This window comes from Ruditapes philippinarum, unplaced genomic scaffold, assembly GCF_026571515.1.
Source record: "Ruditapes philippinarum isolate M1 unplaced genomic scaffold, ASM2657151v2 ctg1453_1_1_1_1, whole genome shotgun sequence".
Classification (NCBI taxonomy): domain Eukaryota; kingdom Metazoa; phylum Mollusca; class Bivalvia; order Venerida; family Veneridae; genus Ruditapes; species Ruditapes philippinarum.
The window spans coordinates 47,557-65,063 of NW_026854133.1; the positions used below are offsets into that span (position 1 = coordinate 47,557).

At 32.3% G+C, this 17,507-nt stretch overlaps 1 protein-coding gene across 1 annotated transcript; it reads right to left on the minus strand.

The window, feature by feature from the left end:
• Nucleotides 1-260: 260 nt before the first annotated feature.
• On the minus strand, nt 261-16,681 carry LOC132739046 (bifunctional coenzyme A synthase-like). The gene is made up of 11 exons (XM_060726695.1): nt 16,591-16,681; nt 14,962-15,512; nt 13,587-13,743; nt 11,938-12,152; nt 10,921-11,052; nt 9,349-9,475; nt 7,331-7,458; nt 5,001-5,082; nt 3,413-3,513; nt 1,955-2,101; nt 261-1,331 (listed from the first exon to the last, which is right to left on the minus strand). Exons 2-11 carry the CDS (start codon nt 15,490-15,492, stop codon nt 1,254-1,256), a joined length of 1,698 nt encoding a protein of 565 aa, XP_060582678.1. The 5' UTR covers nt 15,493-15,512; nt 16,591-16,681; the 3' UTR covers nt 261-1,253.
• Nucleotides 16,682-17,507: the final 826 nt, after the last annotated feature.

A 17,507-nucleotide genomic window follows, 5' to 3' on the forward strand; every position in this document is an offset into this window, starting at 1 on the left:
TAATAAAGTTATAACCAACTGCATGTACTGCAAAAATAGAGCAAAACCTTAAAGGTCAATGTTATTTATGATTGCAACAGCAACCACAATCTGACTGTAGCACTAGCAAGAAATTTTTTCTTAGAAAAAGCAATGCTAAAAATGGTCTTTAAAAAGAACTCTCGTGACCTTTGACCTTCTGATAATCGTACTTTACAAACTAAACCAAGGTTTCAATGCCACCTTAACCTTTACGGCTGGAAAACTAAGATATGACAGATTATATAAATATTTATTTTCCTCTGTTTACATAAGATATACGTTGCTTATTTAAAAGTCTGAAAACAGTTTTCATACAAGCACATATACACAAAATATATTACATATAATTAAATAGATTAAATATAATTTTATAATCAAAGAAATTAACAAAATTTTCATGTAACAACAAGTATTAAAATATGTATTTCTCAAAAATTGTAGTGTGTGTAACACTTTCTTACAGAAGACAACTTTAAAGACCACAAAACAGAAAATGCCCAACCAACCCCAACCCCCATGCAGGACCAATTAAAGGAACATGGCCAATGGCTATAATGAAATGCATGGTTGCTAAAGAAAAAGTGAAAGAGAGTAAAGTTCTATAAAACAAAGTAATCATAAAAATATTACTTTTCCATTCAATGCAGTTTTACATATCTTCAATTTTCCTTTATTATAACTTGTAAGAATAGATAGTAATTGTCCATGTGTTGTAGTACAGCAATGCACAGTTTATCAAGAAAGCCTCTAAACCACATTACCTTTGAGCCAGTTAATCTGGTTTGGAAACCAGTGTAAAATTCTTAGAAAATCATTTGTGGAAATGTAAACCATACAGGTTTCATCACTGCCATTAAACAGTTATATATGAGTCAGGTATTCCAGTCTGGCAGCCTGAGCAAAATTCTTTAAAAAAAATGTAAGAAATCACTAACTGGTAGAACCTTTTATCCAGCTTCAACAGTTACTCTTAAGCCAGATGTCCCAGTCTATACTGACTTAAGCCAGATATTTCAGTATTTTATACTGGCATAAGCAAGATATTGCAGTCTATACTAGCTTTACAATACTGACTTAAGCCAGATATTTAAGTCTATACTGGCTTAAGCCAGATATTCTATTCTATACTGGCTTAAGCCAGTTTATACTAGCTATCTGTGTAAGATATTTAATAATTTATTTGAGCAACTGCGAAAAAATGAGTTGTTTTCAGTCTATTGGGTTTCTTTTTGTTACATATTAGACTTTGGATTGGCTTTAGTTGTAGTGTTTGGAATTCTTTGCAGCAAAAGCTCCCAGGCCCTTTCAACCTGAAAGAAATTTAAAAAAAAACATTCATGTAATTAATCATATATAAGAAAACTTCTAAACTAAAATATCACCTGACAACTAACCAGTTATCATCAATTTCTCTGTTTCCCATGTTTTTGTGGACTCATAAAATGTTATAAAATCTTTATGTTGTAATAGCCTTAATCACACACCTGTGCTGATTTTGTGATCTCATAAATATGGTATTGCACAGCAGTACATATATTTTGATGTGAAGCATTAATGCTATATAAACATAGTGTAAAGACACGCTAAATGTTAGTGTCACACTATAAGCCTGTCAATGAAAAATGATTCTTTTGCTCTTTAAAAAGTCTTTATTTTAGATATGTGATATATAGAATATTATATTGGGTAAGTTCAATGCTAAATTAATTTGTTGAATAAAATGATAGTATGCTCGCCAGATAATTTTATATAACTTGTCCGATAAATTCAGTGTTTAACCTTTACTCATTCGATATCCACTATTTAACACAGACTGGTTTGCACATTACCTCTAAAATAACACTGTAATCATATTCTAATTGAGTAATAAACCATTCATTTGGATTTGTTTATCAATAATGTAATTAGTACATGTCGTAAACAATGGGCTAACCTGTTGTTGGGTATATTCATATTCCCACAATGTACACAATATAACGTTAGACATCTCTACACGTTCTATGTTAGATATCTGCGCGTTCAGTCTTTGTTGTGCCTGCTCTTCGGTTAGATTATTTCTTTCTATCATTCTTTTTACAGCCTGAAAAATAAAATTGGTTATAGTTAATTTTAACACGACCTGCATTTTTCCCTTTTGAATATAGAAGAACCGAAAGTGTGTGTTATTATGCAATATAATCACAGTTTGATGTTCTATATTTAGACATGTGACATAACATTATACACATGATGTAACCACTAAAAAATCTGATTACTGAAAATGAGTACTGCGCTAGAAACAATTCCGGCTCAACTTTGCTTAATATCAGGTACAGCAGCATTTATTTGTTGATGTCGTGTTAGAATCGAAATAATATATCCAAATCAGTGATTTTATTGCTTGATAACATCACTGTTTGTCGTTCAGATGTGCATCATTATATCAATCGGGCTACGCCCTCGTGATATAATTCCTCCCATCTGAATTCCAAACAGTGGTGTTATTGAGCTGCAAAATCACTGTTTGGGATATATTATTTCTTAAATAAGTAACACAGTGGGATTTAACTCATTACAGGACTGGAGCAGTAACGCTAGACGCTTGCAGAAATCATGATCACAAAACAGATTTTTCCCCGATTGTTACTTTTTTCATTCATTATCATACATAAATCAGTGTGAAAAGATAAATGAAACCTTTTAAAGTTCATTCTGTTGGGTAACAAGGCAAGATTTTAGAATTTTAATCATTCAAGTGTCCTGTCTGGTATATACCGGAATATGGTATTTAGTGTGGTGCTTCAACACTTTTTTTAGTCTCATTCAACACAGCGATGCACCAAACTACTGACAGAGAAATTTGCAACCTAGTCATCACTACAATAAACCCTAAAATATATCAGTAACTGTGTTGCAGCAAACATGCGATCATTTTTTAACCATTCCAGCATGCCTCAGGATGAGCCAAAATAGTTCAATAAAATCAAACTTGAGACAAATGTACCCAGATTTTAGGAAAAGTGGAAAGATTCAAGTAATAATTACATGTTATGACCGATCAATGGTTAAATTTTTATTAAATAAAACTATTTCTACTGCATTACTTAAATGCAGTAAGGACAATTGACCACTATTCTGACCACATTTTGTAACAATCGTGGGTTGTAAGTGCCATTGAGAATGTATGAATTGCTTCCTTTTAGTTATAATACAACATTATACTTTTAATTTTACATTTTCAAAATTTTCATGAAAATAAGGATTAATCTGGAGGCGTGTATAAAGCTAAAATTCAAATAAATGCCAATTAGGGTCTGAAATCTTTAAGAAAATTTAAGAGAATCTGTTACAAGCTGTTGCACTGGGCACAAAACAGTTCAAATATTAAATATAAAAGAAAGACATTTCTGACCTCATCTTGTGGAACAATGGTTGTCCAGACCTCATGACACATTTCATCCCAACCAGCCTCTAACAGCACTGCTGCATCTAACACTATAACAGTTTGCTCATCTGTTGAAATAAAAACAAACCCTCTAGATTAATATGAATAAGGCAAAGCCTCAAAGCAAGCTCTACAGAAATAATAGAACATTATATTTTAAACACATTGGCCGCTACACATTTTATGTTTTCAATATACTTTTGGCTGAACAACTACACAACTACTACAGCCATTTCATGTTTTATGATCATTTTCAGTTTTAAAAGTGTCATTCGGTATTTAATACACTGCTTCCATTTATTCTGGTTTCCTGTCCCATTATGGTTCCCATAGAAGTAGGCAGGAGACCAGTCTACAATCAGATTCCTTTTATCGCATACATGTGAACTTTTTTCAATGTTCAAGAGGGAGAATTTACTTTAAAAAGAGTGAGATTTTGTAATTGACAATAGACATAAAAGAAAATTTTGAACTGAAAAATAGGAATATTTCTTCTTTTTTTTTTGAAAACACCCCTTATTCTAGAAAAATATTTAGAAATATGACATGAGAAAAGGTGAGTCTCCCTCTTAAATAGGGAGAGTTCACATGTATGAAATCGTTATCTTGGAATTCGAAAAGTTGCGATTTATCAATTACCTATTATTTTGCAGTACTTCCCACAAAGTTTTCAAAACCATAACTACATGTATCTAGCAGGTACTCGTGTAACCGTAAATATTAGTTATGAAAACTTTTAAACAGGTTATATGGCCAAGTATGTAAGGTTATAGTATCACTGCTGTAAGTGCTATAAGGATATATGACCAGAATCAGATAGGTAATAATCGCTTAGGATAAAGATTAAATCCAAGGGTCATATCTTAAGAAATAGTCCCAAATATTTTTAGTCAAATGTAAAGCATACAATGTATTTGATTCAAAGTTTATCAGTTATATATTTTCAAACTATGACTAGAAAGAATTAAAAATATTCCATTCTCTTCATTCTATTTCAATATGTATTGATGAGGTGTTTTATAAAGCTGAGGGTGACTGATTAAGCTAAATTTATCAGGCATGTACTTTATCAACAGAAATTAATGTAATGACATGATAAAAAATGATATTGGATTACCTCCCTTTATCTAAATTAAGTTGAAAAATAACAGTGAAAACATCTTTTTTTTCCCCTTCAATTCTTTACCCTGCTTGAACTTAAAATAATGATACATAGAGGATGTTGAAACAGATTAGGTTTAACCATTTTATTGAACGAGTTAAATAAAATCATATTATGCACGCCTCTGGAAGGCATAATATTATCTTATTCAACTCAAATTCAATAAATTTAGTATTGAATCTACACAAATGTAATATTCTATTTATCACATAAACAATTACAGTGAAAAAGATCTGCATTTTCCATTGATGCGCATATAATTTTATATTGTAACTCTAAAATTTAGTGCCACTTCAAGCAAAGATTCTATGAAGCAAATGACTTCATGCCAAGATATATGCACGACTGTGCAATATGTTTTTTTATGGAGGCGCGTGATAAAGAGATATTCACCTTTTGCGTAATCCTGTATTTGTTTCTGCACCAGCTCGGCGATTTCTGGCCACACTATTCCATTGAGTCGTTCAAGTTCTGACTGTTTAAATATACATAAAAATCATATCAAGTAATAAAAACACGAGGCTATCTGATTTGTACGTCAGGGAGCGTATTCTCTTTTGTATCATAAGCAAAAATAACAAGAGGGCCATGATGACCCTAAGGTCGCTCACCTGTATGTAGGCCCTTGGAGCGGGGCCAGTTTAAACCCCAGGGCTTTTATTTGATCAAACTTGGAAGACACCTATAAGAAGATGTTTCATGATGTACACACTTATAATGAAAAACAATGATCTGCCCTCCCCTACCCCTGGCAGGGCCAATTTTAACCCAAGGGCTTTTATTTGAATAAACTTGGTAGACACCCATAAGAAGATGTTTCATGCTAAACATCTAAGCTGAAGCTCATTGGGTTTTTTAAAAGAAGATTTTTTAAGTTTTTACTATATACATATAGGGAAAATCAATGACCCCCGGGGCAGGGCCAATTTTGACCCCAGGGCTTTTATTTGAACAAACTTGGTAGAAACCCATTAGAACATTTTTCATCCTTAATATCTAAACTCTAGCTATTTGGGTTTTTTTCAAAGATGTTTTTTAAGTTTTTCCTATACACATATAAGGAAAATCAATGACCCCCAGGGCAGGGCCAATTTTGACCCCAGGGCTTTTATTTGAACAAACTTTGTAGACACTCACTAGAAGATGTTTCATGCTTAATATCTTAACTCTAGCTATTTAGGTTTTTTCAAAGAATACTTTTTAAGTTTTTGCTATACACATATATAAGGAAAATCAATGACCCCCTGGGGCGGGGCCAATTTTGACCCCAGGGCTTTTATTTGAACAAACTTGGTAGACACTCATTAGAAGATGTTTCATGCTAAATATCTTAGCTCTAGCTCTTTTGGTTCTTTAAAAGAAGATTTTTAAGTTTTAACTATATGCATATAGGGAAAATCAATGACCCCCTGGGGCGGGGCCAATTTTGACCCCAGGGCTTTTATTTGAACAAACTTGGTAGACACTCACTAGAAGATGTTTCATGCCAAATATCTAAGCTCTAGCTCTTTCGGTTTTTTAAAAGAAGATAATTAAAGTTTTTTTCTTTTGGTTGCCATGGCAACCAGAGTTCTGCATGGAATTAAATTCTTTGAACAATTTTTAAAGGTGACCACCAAAGGAACATTCCTGTGAAGTTTGGATGAAATTGGCTTAGTGGTTTATGAGGAGATGTCATTTAAAGTAAAAGTTTACGGACGGACAGACGGACGACAGACGGACGCCGGACGAAAAGCAATCACAAAAGCTCACCCTGTCACTTTGTGACAGGTGAGCTAAAAACACATCCCCTTAGTCACATAATCAAACCCCAGGAAAAAGTATGAGCATCTGAATATGACTTTTCTATCTTTATCTCTTTTCCTGCAGTCACAATCAGTTAACCCTAGAAAAAATTATCCAATCAAAGAGCATGCTCTGGCCAGAAAGTGAATGCGAGAAACTAATACCTGCACCTCCACTTAACGCACTGTGCATGTTTTGGTATATGACTTTTTGACACACTTTCAAGTGTAAAGTCTACAAACTATGACACAATGTTATTTTGATGCAATTCATATCAAGGCAAATGCATTATATATTTACATTAAATTAAAACCAGAGTGAAAACTACCAATACCACCATCACCACCAAATCTCACACAATATATGAATATATCAATCTATTGATACATACTTTAATTATTCAATCAATGCAGCCTTACTGGCAAACGTTAAGATTATCAGACAGGCAGTTCAACAACCATAGTTGTAGTAATTTTCAACCCAAAGAAATTTCACTACCTTTAAAGGGTATAAAACTATAAGACGTATAAACCTATATCTTATAAAATATTTCTAAAGAATAAATTACAATAAAAATTGTTGACAGCAAAATATTATGGTTATTATTCTCGAAAGAGTTGTAACATACAATTATGAAAATATCTCTGTTCTTTAATACACATAAATATTGTACATAAACAGGAATAAACTATAATTTTGCTTTTTACTTTTTAAGCATGGTTTTTATCCGTTTTGCAATGATTTTGAGTATGTGACATTTGCTTTTAAGGCAATTATCTTCCATATTTCTTTCATACAAGAATTTTGGAAGTATTCTTTTTTTAAAATTCAAACAATAATTCTTGCAGTAGAAAATGATATAACATTATACATGTACATCTTAAACATTAATCTTCATATTATTTGATATATACAGTCATACAAGAAACAATATAAACCTTTTTTCCGAACACAATTTTTCCGAGTTCCTTTCTGTTCACCTCTCCATCTTCACCTATAACCTGGTCACCAAATGCTGCAACCACTTTCTCAAAACCTGGAGTACCTTTTACATAGGCTCTATGGCCTGAAAAATACAGATATAACAACAGTTTACAGATTTAACAGCCATGGACGATCCGTAGCAGTTGATTGCTAAAATCAATTATTAAATGGTAGGATACTACGTCACGCACAATTCAAATTGCTCCCAATCAGACTGCTATCTTGTCAGCTTAAAAATAAAAAAAATAAAAACACTTTTATTCTAAGAAATCATTAGAATATCAAAAAATAATGTAGCACTACAAACACTGGCTTAAGTACTAAATTGATATTATTTTTAAAAACATTTAAAGTTTTACTGTCTGGTTTAAGCCTGTAAATGCAGAGTCAGAGAGCATTAACAGAAAAAATACTGTATCCCATTTTCAGGACTAAACTATAAAAGTAATAAAAGCTGATATTTTAGAGTGAACAAAGAAAATAATTTACACATTGCAAACAGCACTTGCAATCTGTTTAAGTTACTAAAAAGAGGTCAAAATAAGCATACATACATTAGTAACGCAGTAGAAATATGGTGATAAACACTACAAAACCAGTCATTAATGGCACATAACATGTAAATTATTTCTTGAATCTTAAATCTGTTTACATTCCTTGAAATCTTAGTACATTTTTCTCAAATTTGATCTTTATTGAAATACTTTGGCTCAGCTGGAGGCATGCAGCTTTAATCCATAAATGGCAGTTTTCATTGAAAAGCCTCCTGTTACAAGTTCAAATTGCTATGAAACCACACGTCACCACATACTCAATCTTATATTTCCTGTTACCATGGCAACGAGGGGACATCTCAAAATTGCCAAAAATCACTATTTTGCATTGATTTTTCCATCAAATTTGATTTCAAAATGCTGCAACTTCTCAACAGATTGAGATTGAGTCAAAGGCTTTTCAGCATTTGTTTACACGTTACCTTACGATCGACCTGAAGATATGTTTAGCCTCTCACAAGTCCAATTTCTTGGAGACAAGGGGATCGGCAGACACCTTTCAAACCCCAAACAGAAGGGGCACATCCTTGATGTATCTATTTGATAGGAGATGGCGCCAAAAAGTGATCACTTTTTTTACACAATTTCTCAAACGAAAACAAATGTTGGGTGTCTAAATAAGGCATTTTTTTCACTATTTGAGGCCTCAAAAGGGGGAGGAGGCATGAAAAAAAACATCTATATAAAGTAATGGGTTAAGGGAAAATGTGATTTAATGGTACAAAGCATGTAAGTTTATAATTCAAACTATTCTTAAAAAATTAGGGCATAAATAATCAACACTTCTAAAGCATTTGACATTAACTTAAAAGCACACTATTTCTCAGAAATGAATAAAGTTTTCATTCTATAAATTATTATTAATTATGTGTTTCTGAACATTGCTTTCAATGATAAATAACATGTGAGATACTTATCACTTAGAGAAAGTAGTGCTGAATGTGAAACAATTTATCAGATTAAAGTACAGAATGAAAACAAAGTGGTATTTTGACTTTTATGCAAAATACTAAAATAACTAAATCTGTTCTAATGACCAAAACACAAAAGAAGCAAAAGATGGCTTAGCTTTATGATCAATGGGTATCTATTTTGGAAACTATAAACAGGACGCCAAAAATTAAGGTTTTGATAAATGAAATTTTTTAGCATTCTTGAGAATGAATGTGCCTTTAAAATTTGACAGAATGTATTTAATAAATCTTTTTTTTTAAATCTTTACAACTTCTCATTATTCTGGAAGTTATATACCTAACTTTTTAGGAGGCTATCAAGCTAGCTTACAGAACATCGGTGGTAACCTATTTGGGTGCCTGAAATAATGCACAGAAGGTCTTTGTCCACCAGTAAAGCTGGAACCTTGCCATATGACCTATTACTGTGTTGGTGTGACAAAAAACCCAATCAAACAAACATACCTAATTTATCACAATCAATAATCTTGGCCCCTTTGCCTTCCAATCTCTTACACACTGAAGACTTTCCGCTAGCTATTCCACCAGTCAAACCAATAATGTATGGTGTACCTGGAAGACCATCTTTAACCTAAAAGTAAAATACATTTTTTTACTAAAGGTGCAGTGTTATGTATGGTGTACATGGAACACCTTCTTGACTCTAAAAGTATAATATATTTACAAACTTAAGGTGCAGTGTAATGTATGGTGTACATGGAAGACCTTCTTTATTTTAAAAACAAAATACATTTACGTACTTAATGTGCATTGAATAGAAAATCACCTTTTTTTCATGCATAATGTTAAAGAGGGACTTTCTATAAGTATGAATTATTAAGTATGGTGTACTGGAGGGACCTTCTTTACGTTACATGTATGAAGTAAGAATTATTAAGAATGATAACCTAAGGGATCTTCTCTAATTTACATGTATGAAGTATGAATTTCTAAGTATGGTGTACAGGAGGGACCTTCTTTAAGTGACATATGAAGTATGAATTACAAAGTATGGTGTACAGGAGGGACCTTCTTTAAGTAACATGTATGAAGTATGAATTACAAAGTATGGTGTACAGGAGGGACGTTCTTTAATTGACATGTATGAAGTATGAATTACAAAGTATGGTGTACAGGAGGGACCTTCTTTAAGTAACATGTATGAAGTATGAATTATTAAGAATGGTATACTAGAGGGACTTTCTTTAAGTTACATGTATGAAGTACGAATAATTAAGAATGGTATACTACATGTACTAGAGGGACCTTCTCTAAGTTACATGTATGAAGTACGAATTATTAAGAATAGTATACTAGAGGGACCTTCTCTAAAGTACATGTATGAAGTATGAATTTTAAAGTATGGTGTACAGGAGGGACCTTCTTTAAGTTACATGTATGAAGTATGAATTACAAAGTATGGTGTCCTGGAGGGAATTCAGTGCAAAATTTTTTATTCAATACATGTAAATGTTCATACAAAATTTTAGTTTTTACAAAAATAGGTCTAGTATGATTAAAGGATTTAGGTCTTCAAGACTTCAAAAATATGCAAATTAGGAAGGAAAAAGTTAAAATTAGAGAAAAGTTTTTTTTCGAAATTTTGGCATCACAAAATTAAAGGAACTCCACTGAGGTCTATAAAATTTGAATGTCTAACAAAAAGTAACTGTATATTTCAAACAATTATATAGATAATAAAGGCATCAAACAACTGAATATAACAATTACAATGAAGGCAAATTCTTAACATGTACCTTAGTTTAATTAATGATATCACAAAAACAGTATCAAATTCAGGAAATCATATTTTCGCAAATATTTCTGCCCGCAAAAAATCCACTTTTTGAATACGCAATATTTTGTGACGCATAAATATCCACTTATACAGTATTCTGGGAAAAAAGAGTGAATAAATAATCTGAAATTTAGCACACAGTCTAGACCTAATGTAAAACATTTATCTTGAAAAATTATTTCTAGTCAGGTCAAGTCAAAAAAAAAACCAGTGTAGTCCCTTTAAAGTTTTTTCATTACCTTTATAGGATTAAACAATGTGCCAAGTAATCTTTTTCTGAAAGACGATGAGCTGATCTTGTTCTCCTCGTACTGTGTATGACACGAGTCTTCTACCAGATCTATCGTGTACTTTTCTAATAATTTCATTCCCTGAATAACAAAATAATCATTTTTCTCATAACTTCATTCCCTGAATAACAAAATAATCACTTTTCTAATAATTTCATTCCCTGCATAACAAAATAATCACTTTTCTAATAACTTCATTACCTGAATAACAAAATAATCACTTTTCTAATAACTTCATTCCCTGAATAACAAAATAATCACTTTTCTAATAACTTCATTCCCTGCATAACAAAATAATCACTTTTTAAAGGCACATTATGCACCAGAAACAAGTAACTTATTCTCTCTTTAGTAAGGGCAGACATTCATGAGTTTTATAATGTTTTTAGAGCATGTAACATGCTTATAACAATGAGAAATCATGCTAGAAACAGTTAGTTAATAATTATCTACTACACAAACTTTTCAATCTCCAATGTTTCGAGGGGTTAAACCCTCTTTTTAAAGAGGGGTTTCCTAAAACAACAACTGGAGACATAAGGCTTTAATTTATTTCTTATTTAACATGGCATGCAAATTCCTTTTCATATTGAGGGTTCCCATATTAGCATCAATGGCATGCATGCATGCTTATTGCAGTAATCTGTCCTTCATATTGTTCATCATAATTTTGTTTGTTTGTTTCATTTTACGCCTTTTTCCAACAGTTTTGTTTGTTTGTTTGTTTCATTTTACCCCTTTTTCCAACAGTATTTCAGTCAAATAGGCGGGTAGTTTCCTAACCATCGTTCCTGGAGAGTTACAACAGTACTTCACTACCTTCCTCCTCGCTAAACTACCAAAGCATCTCTGGGGATCGAACCCGTCGACCACGGAGGCGGTACTTGTTCATCATGAAATTATTTTCTTAATGGAAGATAAATTTCCTTATATGGATGCTTAGAAATTTTACTATAGGCTGTATACCTTTTTCTGTCTCTCCTCATTTATCATCTCCCCACCTTTCTTTGTTTCCTGACTCAATACTATAAGGTCCATGTCAGGATCTACAACAGTCGGGCCAAACCCATCAGTAATTGGGACCACACTGTACACCATGGACGGTTTCACATCATTGAGGAAATCTTTCACTGATGAAATTCTTTCTTCCACAGGTTGTATCAGCTCTAATAGTGTTTTTTCTACATTTGAAAAAAAAAAATGTCATCAAAATATTCAAATGAGGTCACATTACACTACATGTACATTGTGAATTTTTCTTAAAGATTGGGAAAAAATAAGCATATTGGGAATGGGTTTGTTAACTCAACTCGTGGGGAAAAGGCATGTCATTACTGGAGACCTTGTTTCAATACAGCAAACATGTTATGTTCATGTTTTTTTTTCTTTTTATTTTTCAAACATTCATTTGAAAGGGGCATTTTTCTTGTCCCTTATAAATTGCTATTTTTATCATATTCTAAATAGACAATAATGGTTGGAACTGAAACTGTGTAGAAAAAATATAACAAATCTGGTCATTCACTTTCTACACATTCTCATATTGTCACCTTAGTGCAATAACTGATCAACTCCTATTGGCAATTACTGATTAACTCCTATTTGCAATAACTGATTAACTCTTATTGAATTTACAAAAACTTATTACGTTATTGCCTTAAGGAGACAATATGCCCAAAATTACATCATTTACGCTCAAATTTTGATAAATATGAGAACATGCTTCAATTCAATAGAGCAAGAAAGTCTTGTTAAAACTTCTTCTTTATTGATGACAAAGGGGTTGGTTAATACAGAATTTGTTTTAGTTTGATTGTGTAGAAAGCTATAGGCTTATAGACACACTTTTGAATCCGTTCCTGGAACCAACCAGTACTGAGCAATGTGTGTAAAGTTTCTTGCTCAAGGAAACAATAACTTGCCCCTGAAGGGGTTTGAACCCATGAGGCTAGCAATCATTAGATTACTAGTCTGACATGTTAACCACTCAGCCATGCAGTGATTTTTCTCACTTAATTGGGAAGAGGCCTTAGCCTCTTGATTTTGGGAAAAATTATCGCTAAAATTGCTGATTTGGGAAGTAAAAAAGCTGGTTTAAGTTCAGATTTTTGGGAAAACTGCATGATTTTAAAGAAAATTTCAATTGGGAAGAGGCCTTTTTTCGGAGTCTGTTATATAAGTAGGAAAATCACTGCCATGCCGCCACAGGGTTTTTCTTTCCAGCACTTTGGAAACATGACTTGATCCCAAGAATTGGGAATTTTTACGATTTTTAAGACAAAACTGGGAAAAGTGACATCATATTGTATGTTTACATCAAATAAGACAAAGAAATCGAATATTAGATTAACCAAATTCCTTTAACATTTCACTAATAAGCACATATTACAATTTTAAATGCAAAATTACAATTTTCTATGATATAGTGCAGTTACATGTACCAAATTTTAATAATTTTACTAATTTTATTTTTTGTTCCTTGGATTAGGAATTTTCTCCTTGAAATTGGGAAAAAATTATCTTTTTTTTTTTGGCATCGGGAACACGACCCAATATCTGTTATCGAAAAGGCCAGAAAAACCTTGCTATGTAACAATAAGTGCATTTATACTTACTATTGTTCATTTTTCCATCCGTAACACCCACTGTCAATTTTTCTGTGCCCAATAAACAACCTTCTGTTAACAAAATCTTGTGGCCAATATGAAGACGATCGAATGTTCCACCTAAGACGGTATGAGGATACTGCTTTAAAACTTCCTCACTTGGTTTCTGAAAAATAAAATCAATGATACAGTTCACTTGAGAAATAAAAATGTTAACCAAACATACCTGTAGATATAATTATACAAGAAGTTATAATCATAAAAAACAATTTGTAAATTTGTTTTTATATATATATATGAGCCGTGTCATGACAAAACCAACATAATGGGTTTGCAACAAGCATGGATCAAGACCAGCCTGCGTATCCGCGCAGTCTGATCAGGATCCATGCTGTTCGCTATCAGATTCTTGTCTATATGGTTCGTAAGCGAACAGCATGGATCCTGATAAGACTGCGTGGATGCGCTGGGCTTAAAAGCTGAACCTGAAGTCTTGAAGAATAAATTAAGCTACTTCTCCTTCTCATGTAGCTTAATTTAGCTGCATGCGTGATTTTTACGCTAATTTCAGCACAGTTTTGGTAATTCCCTGGTAGGCGAGTCACCTTAACAACTTTCCTGGTCAACTAACCAGTACCGGTAATTAGCAATTTCTCCACAAGTGACAGAGTACTAATCCAGCACGATTTCTGAATTATCATTTAGAGACAAAAGACCATTAAACAGGAACTCCACATAGGTCCGAAAGCCGAAAAACTTAAAAATTTTTTACACAGATCAGCTGGGGCACGTAAAACAGGAAGGCATGCAAAAAAATAATTCAGAAATATACTCAGAAAATTAATTGAAAAGTGTATTTTTGTGCTATTTTTGATATGATTTGAGTAAAAAGTGTTTAAACGCTTTTCAATTTTTGGTCATTTTTCACAATATGAATAATAATCCTGGATAAATCGTAATAACCAATGATCTAAAATTTTGCACACAAGTTACTGATCTAGACCTACATCAAACTGAGCATTAAAATCGAAAAAATTTTTTATTTCCAGTTTTGTCATGTCAAAAAACCTCAGTGGAGTCCCTTTAAAATGTTTGAGATCATTGTCACTGTGAAATCCCCACTCAAACCAGCAATTTTTTAACCCTGGTTCTTGTTTGAGATCTATCTCTTGATAGACTAAGTCTAATAGGCTATTTATGTGTCACCTAGGAAGCTGAATTTCTTTTATAATTTAAATATTTGGTTTAAACATGTTTATTTATTTAAAAACATATTTAACAAGTGGACAATATTTACTAAGTACATTTTGGGATTGGGCAGAAAACTATATGAGAAAGCTTATGAGTGTCCTCTCCCATTATATATAATTATAAGAGATCTTACCTCTTCAGTATTTGAGTCATCAGTTTTTTGTCGTTTTGGTGTACCTTCATTATCATCGACATCCAAACTTTGACAACTACAAGATGCACTGATATTAAAAGACCTATTCAGCGATTGCAGCAACACTGAGTTATTTACACCTTGCTCATGTTTAAGGTCAATCAAAACAACATCACATGGGTGTTTAAAATTATATTTCTGGAATTTTAATTCTGAACTTCCTATATGTCCCACCAGTACTCTGACATCAAGGTTACTGCAAATGTTGGCATTGGATACATAAAATTCCTTCACAAGATTTCTTATTTCATCCGTAAATGGAACTCTGAGTAGTTCAAAATGAGAATCGCAAGTCTTTGAGTTTAAGATGCCATTTTCATTGTTTTGGTCAGTATTTAATAAAATTCCTGGTTGAATGTGTATGTATGCAGTTTTTGATGCCAGTTTGTTAATTTCCTTCATGTAAAGAGGAAGGCATTTTCTAATGTGGTTTACAGGCTGTGTAAGGATAAACAAAGCCGTGTTGAACATCTTTCACTGTCTAGATACACCTGAAAATGTTAAACAAAATTTTGTTGACAACGTTATGATATTTATTTGCTCTTTGTTCAGATAAAAAAAATTTGCAATAGGATTGAAATATTTACAATGAATCATAAAACATAACTTTGGTAAATCTGCTAAGTCTATTTGTCAGCTTAGTTATTAACTGTTTATAAAAGTATTTATTGTTCAAATATTGTTTGTTTAACAGCTATGCTGTTCTTGAACAATTTTAATTTATTAATGCTTCTATTGAACTCTAACCAATAGATACAAATTAATACAGTGCAAGTTTTCCATATATTCTCTAATTTTTTGAGACACAAAAATATTAAATTCTGATATTCCAAAAATGTTAAAGAACAAAGCGGTCATGTAATGGATGTTTACCTAGCCCAACAAATTGTGCGCTTTAGTTTAGGGTTTTTTTATTATATAGACGATGGTCACCCTTCACAGACATCTATGAAATAACAGATTATAAAATCTGTCGGTTTTGCAGTTGAAATATTGAGACTAGGTGTTTGCCCTGCTTTGAATTTTCAAATTGCAGGTTAGTCTGCACAGAATTAAGTTCGGTTCCAGCAGGTTTTAGGGTAAAAAAAATAGACTCAACAGCAGTGCCAACAAAGTGACTGATTACAGTGATTAGCCCATTTTTATCTGAAACATTTCTTAACTTAATAAGTAAATTAGTGAACTACTAATCCATATAGGCTGTGGGACAACCTGGGCAATAACTGACCAACTAATTAGACCTGTCAAAGGGACATCGAGATAATGTTGGACATGTGATATTCATTTTGGTGACACTGACAGTAAGAAAAGACGCCTATAAAACCAATCACCCGTTCATTCCAAATTAATTATGCATGGGCAATATGGAAACTTGATTTTGCCATTCCTCCACTCCTATACGAATTTATATTTTTTAATGTTTTAAAGAACACTCATCAGTGTATTGGCATTAATGTTTTATTTTCATTGTGCAATTATAACATTTAAAGTTTACACTAAAACAGTATAACATTACAAAAGTCAATCAATGCGTTAAACAAATGACAAAAGCAAAATGCATTAAAATACCAAACAACCGCGTGTAATACGTTTGTTTTTTCACGTTTCTATTTCTAAACAAGTCCAAAGTTTGGTGTAAATGGCGTAATTTCAACCAAGGGACGTAACTGCTGCTTTATTGCAAGCATATGATAAATCCGTTATATCACGTGCTTAAACCGTATAATATGTGTCGTTCCTTTCCGTTCGCACTAGATATTACATACGGCTCACTGTCTTTAGTCGTTGGCGTAATTTTAGCAATTTCATCACTATATTGTGAATAAAAATACATTTTTTAAGATTTTTTTAGTATATAAATAAAGATATTATTATTATATGTGTTCATTATTAATAAACATAACTATTGTATGTTAATTATATTATTTTCACTAGCATCGTTTTTTAATAGAATCGATACAAAATTATGCTGACCGTAAAAAATTCATAACTAGAGGCCGAGTAGACTTACAAGCTCGATATCCTGCCTTAGGTGTGAGAGGCCTGGTGTTCAAATACCTTTTTCTTTTATCATAAACAATAGTTCAAACATCTGATACCAAGAATTGAATGAGATCTGGTGTCGGTATTCTAGGAAGACGCCCCAGATATATTACAGAATATACATTTATATTATATACCAATTATCTTTTGAAACAAAAAAAAGGCAAAAACTTGCATTTTAAGCGTCGATACACAAAATTGATGCATGATAATGTGAACAGGCCCACTCAAACAGTAAAATTTTGTTGTTTTTATTATTTTCTAAGGATCCCCCCTTTTCCAGACTTAAAAGTTAATTGCCTAAAGTCGCGGATTTATGTAATTAAAATCCATGCTAAAGTCGTATATTTTTAGTATACAAGCATATTTTACACTGTATGTATTGAAATTAATGCTTTTTATTTGATTCTTAATTAATGGTGTTTGCATTTTGATTGTTTAAG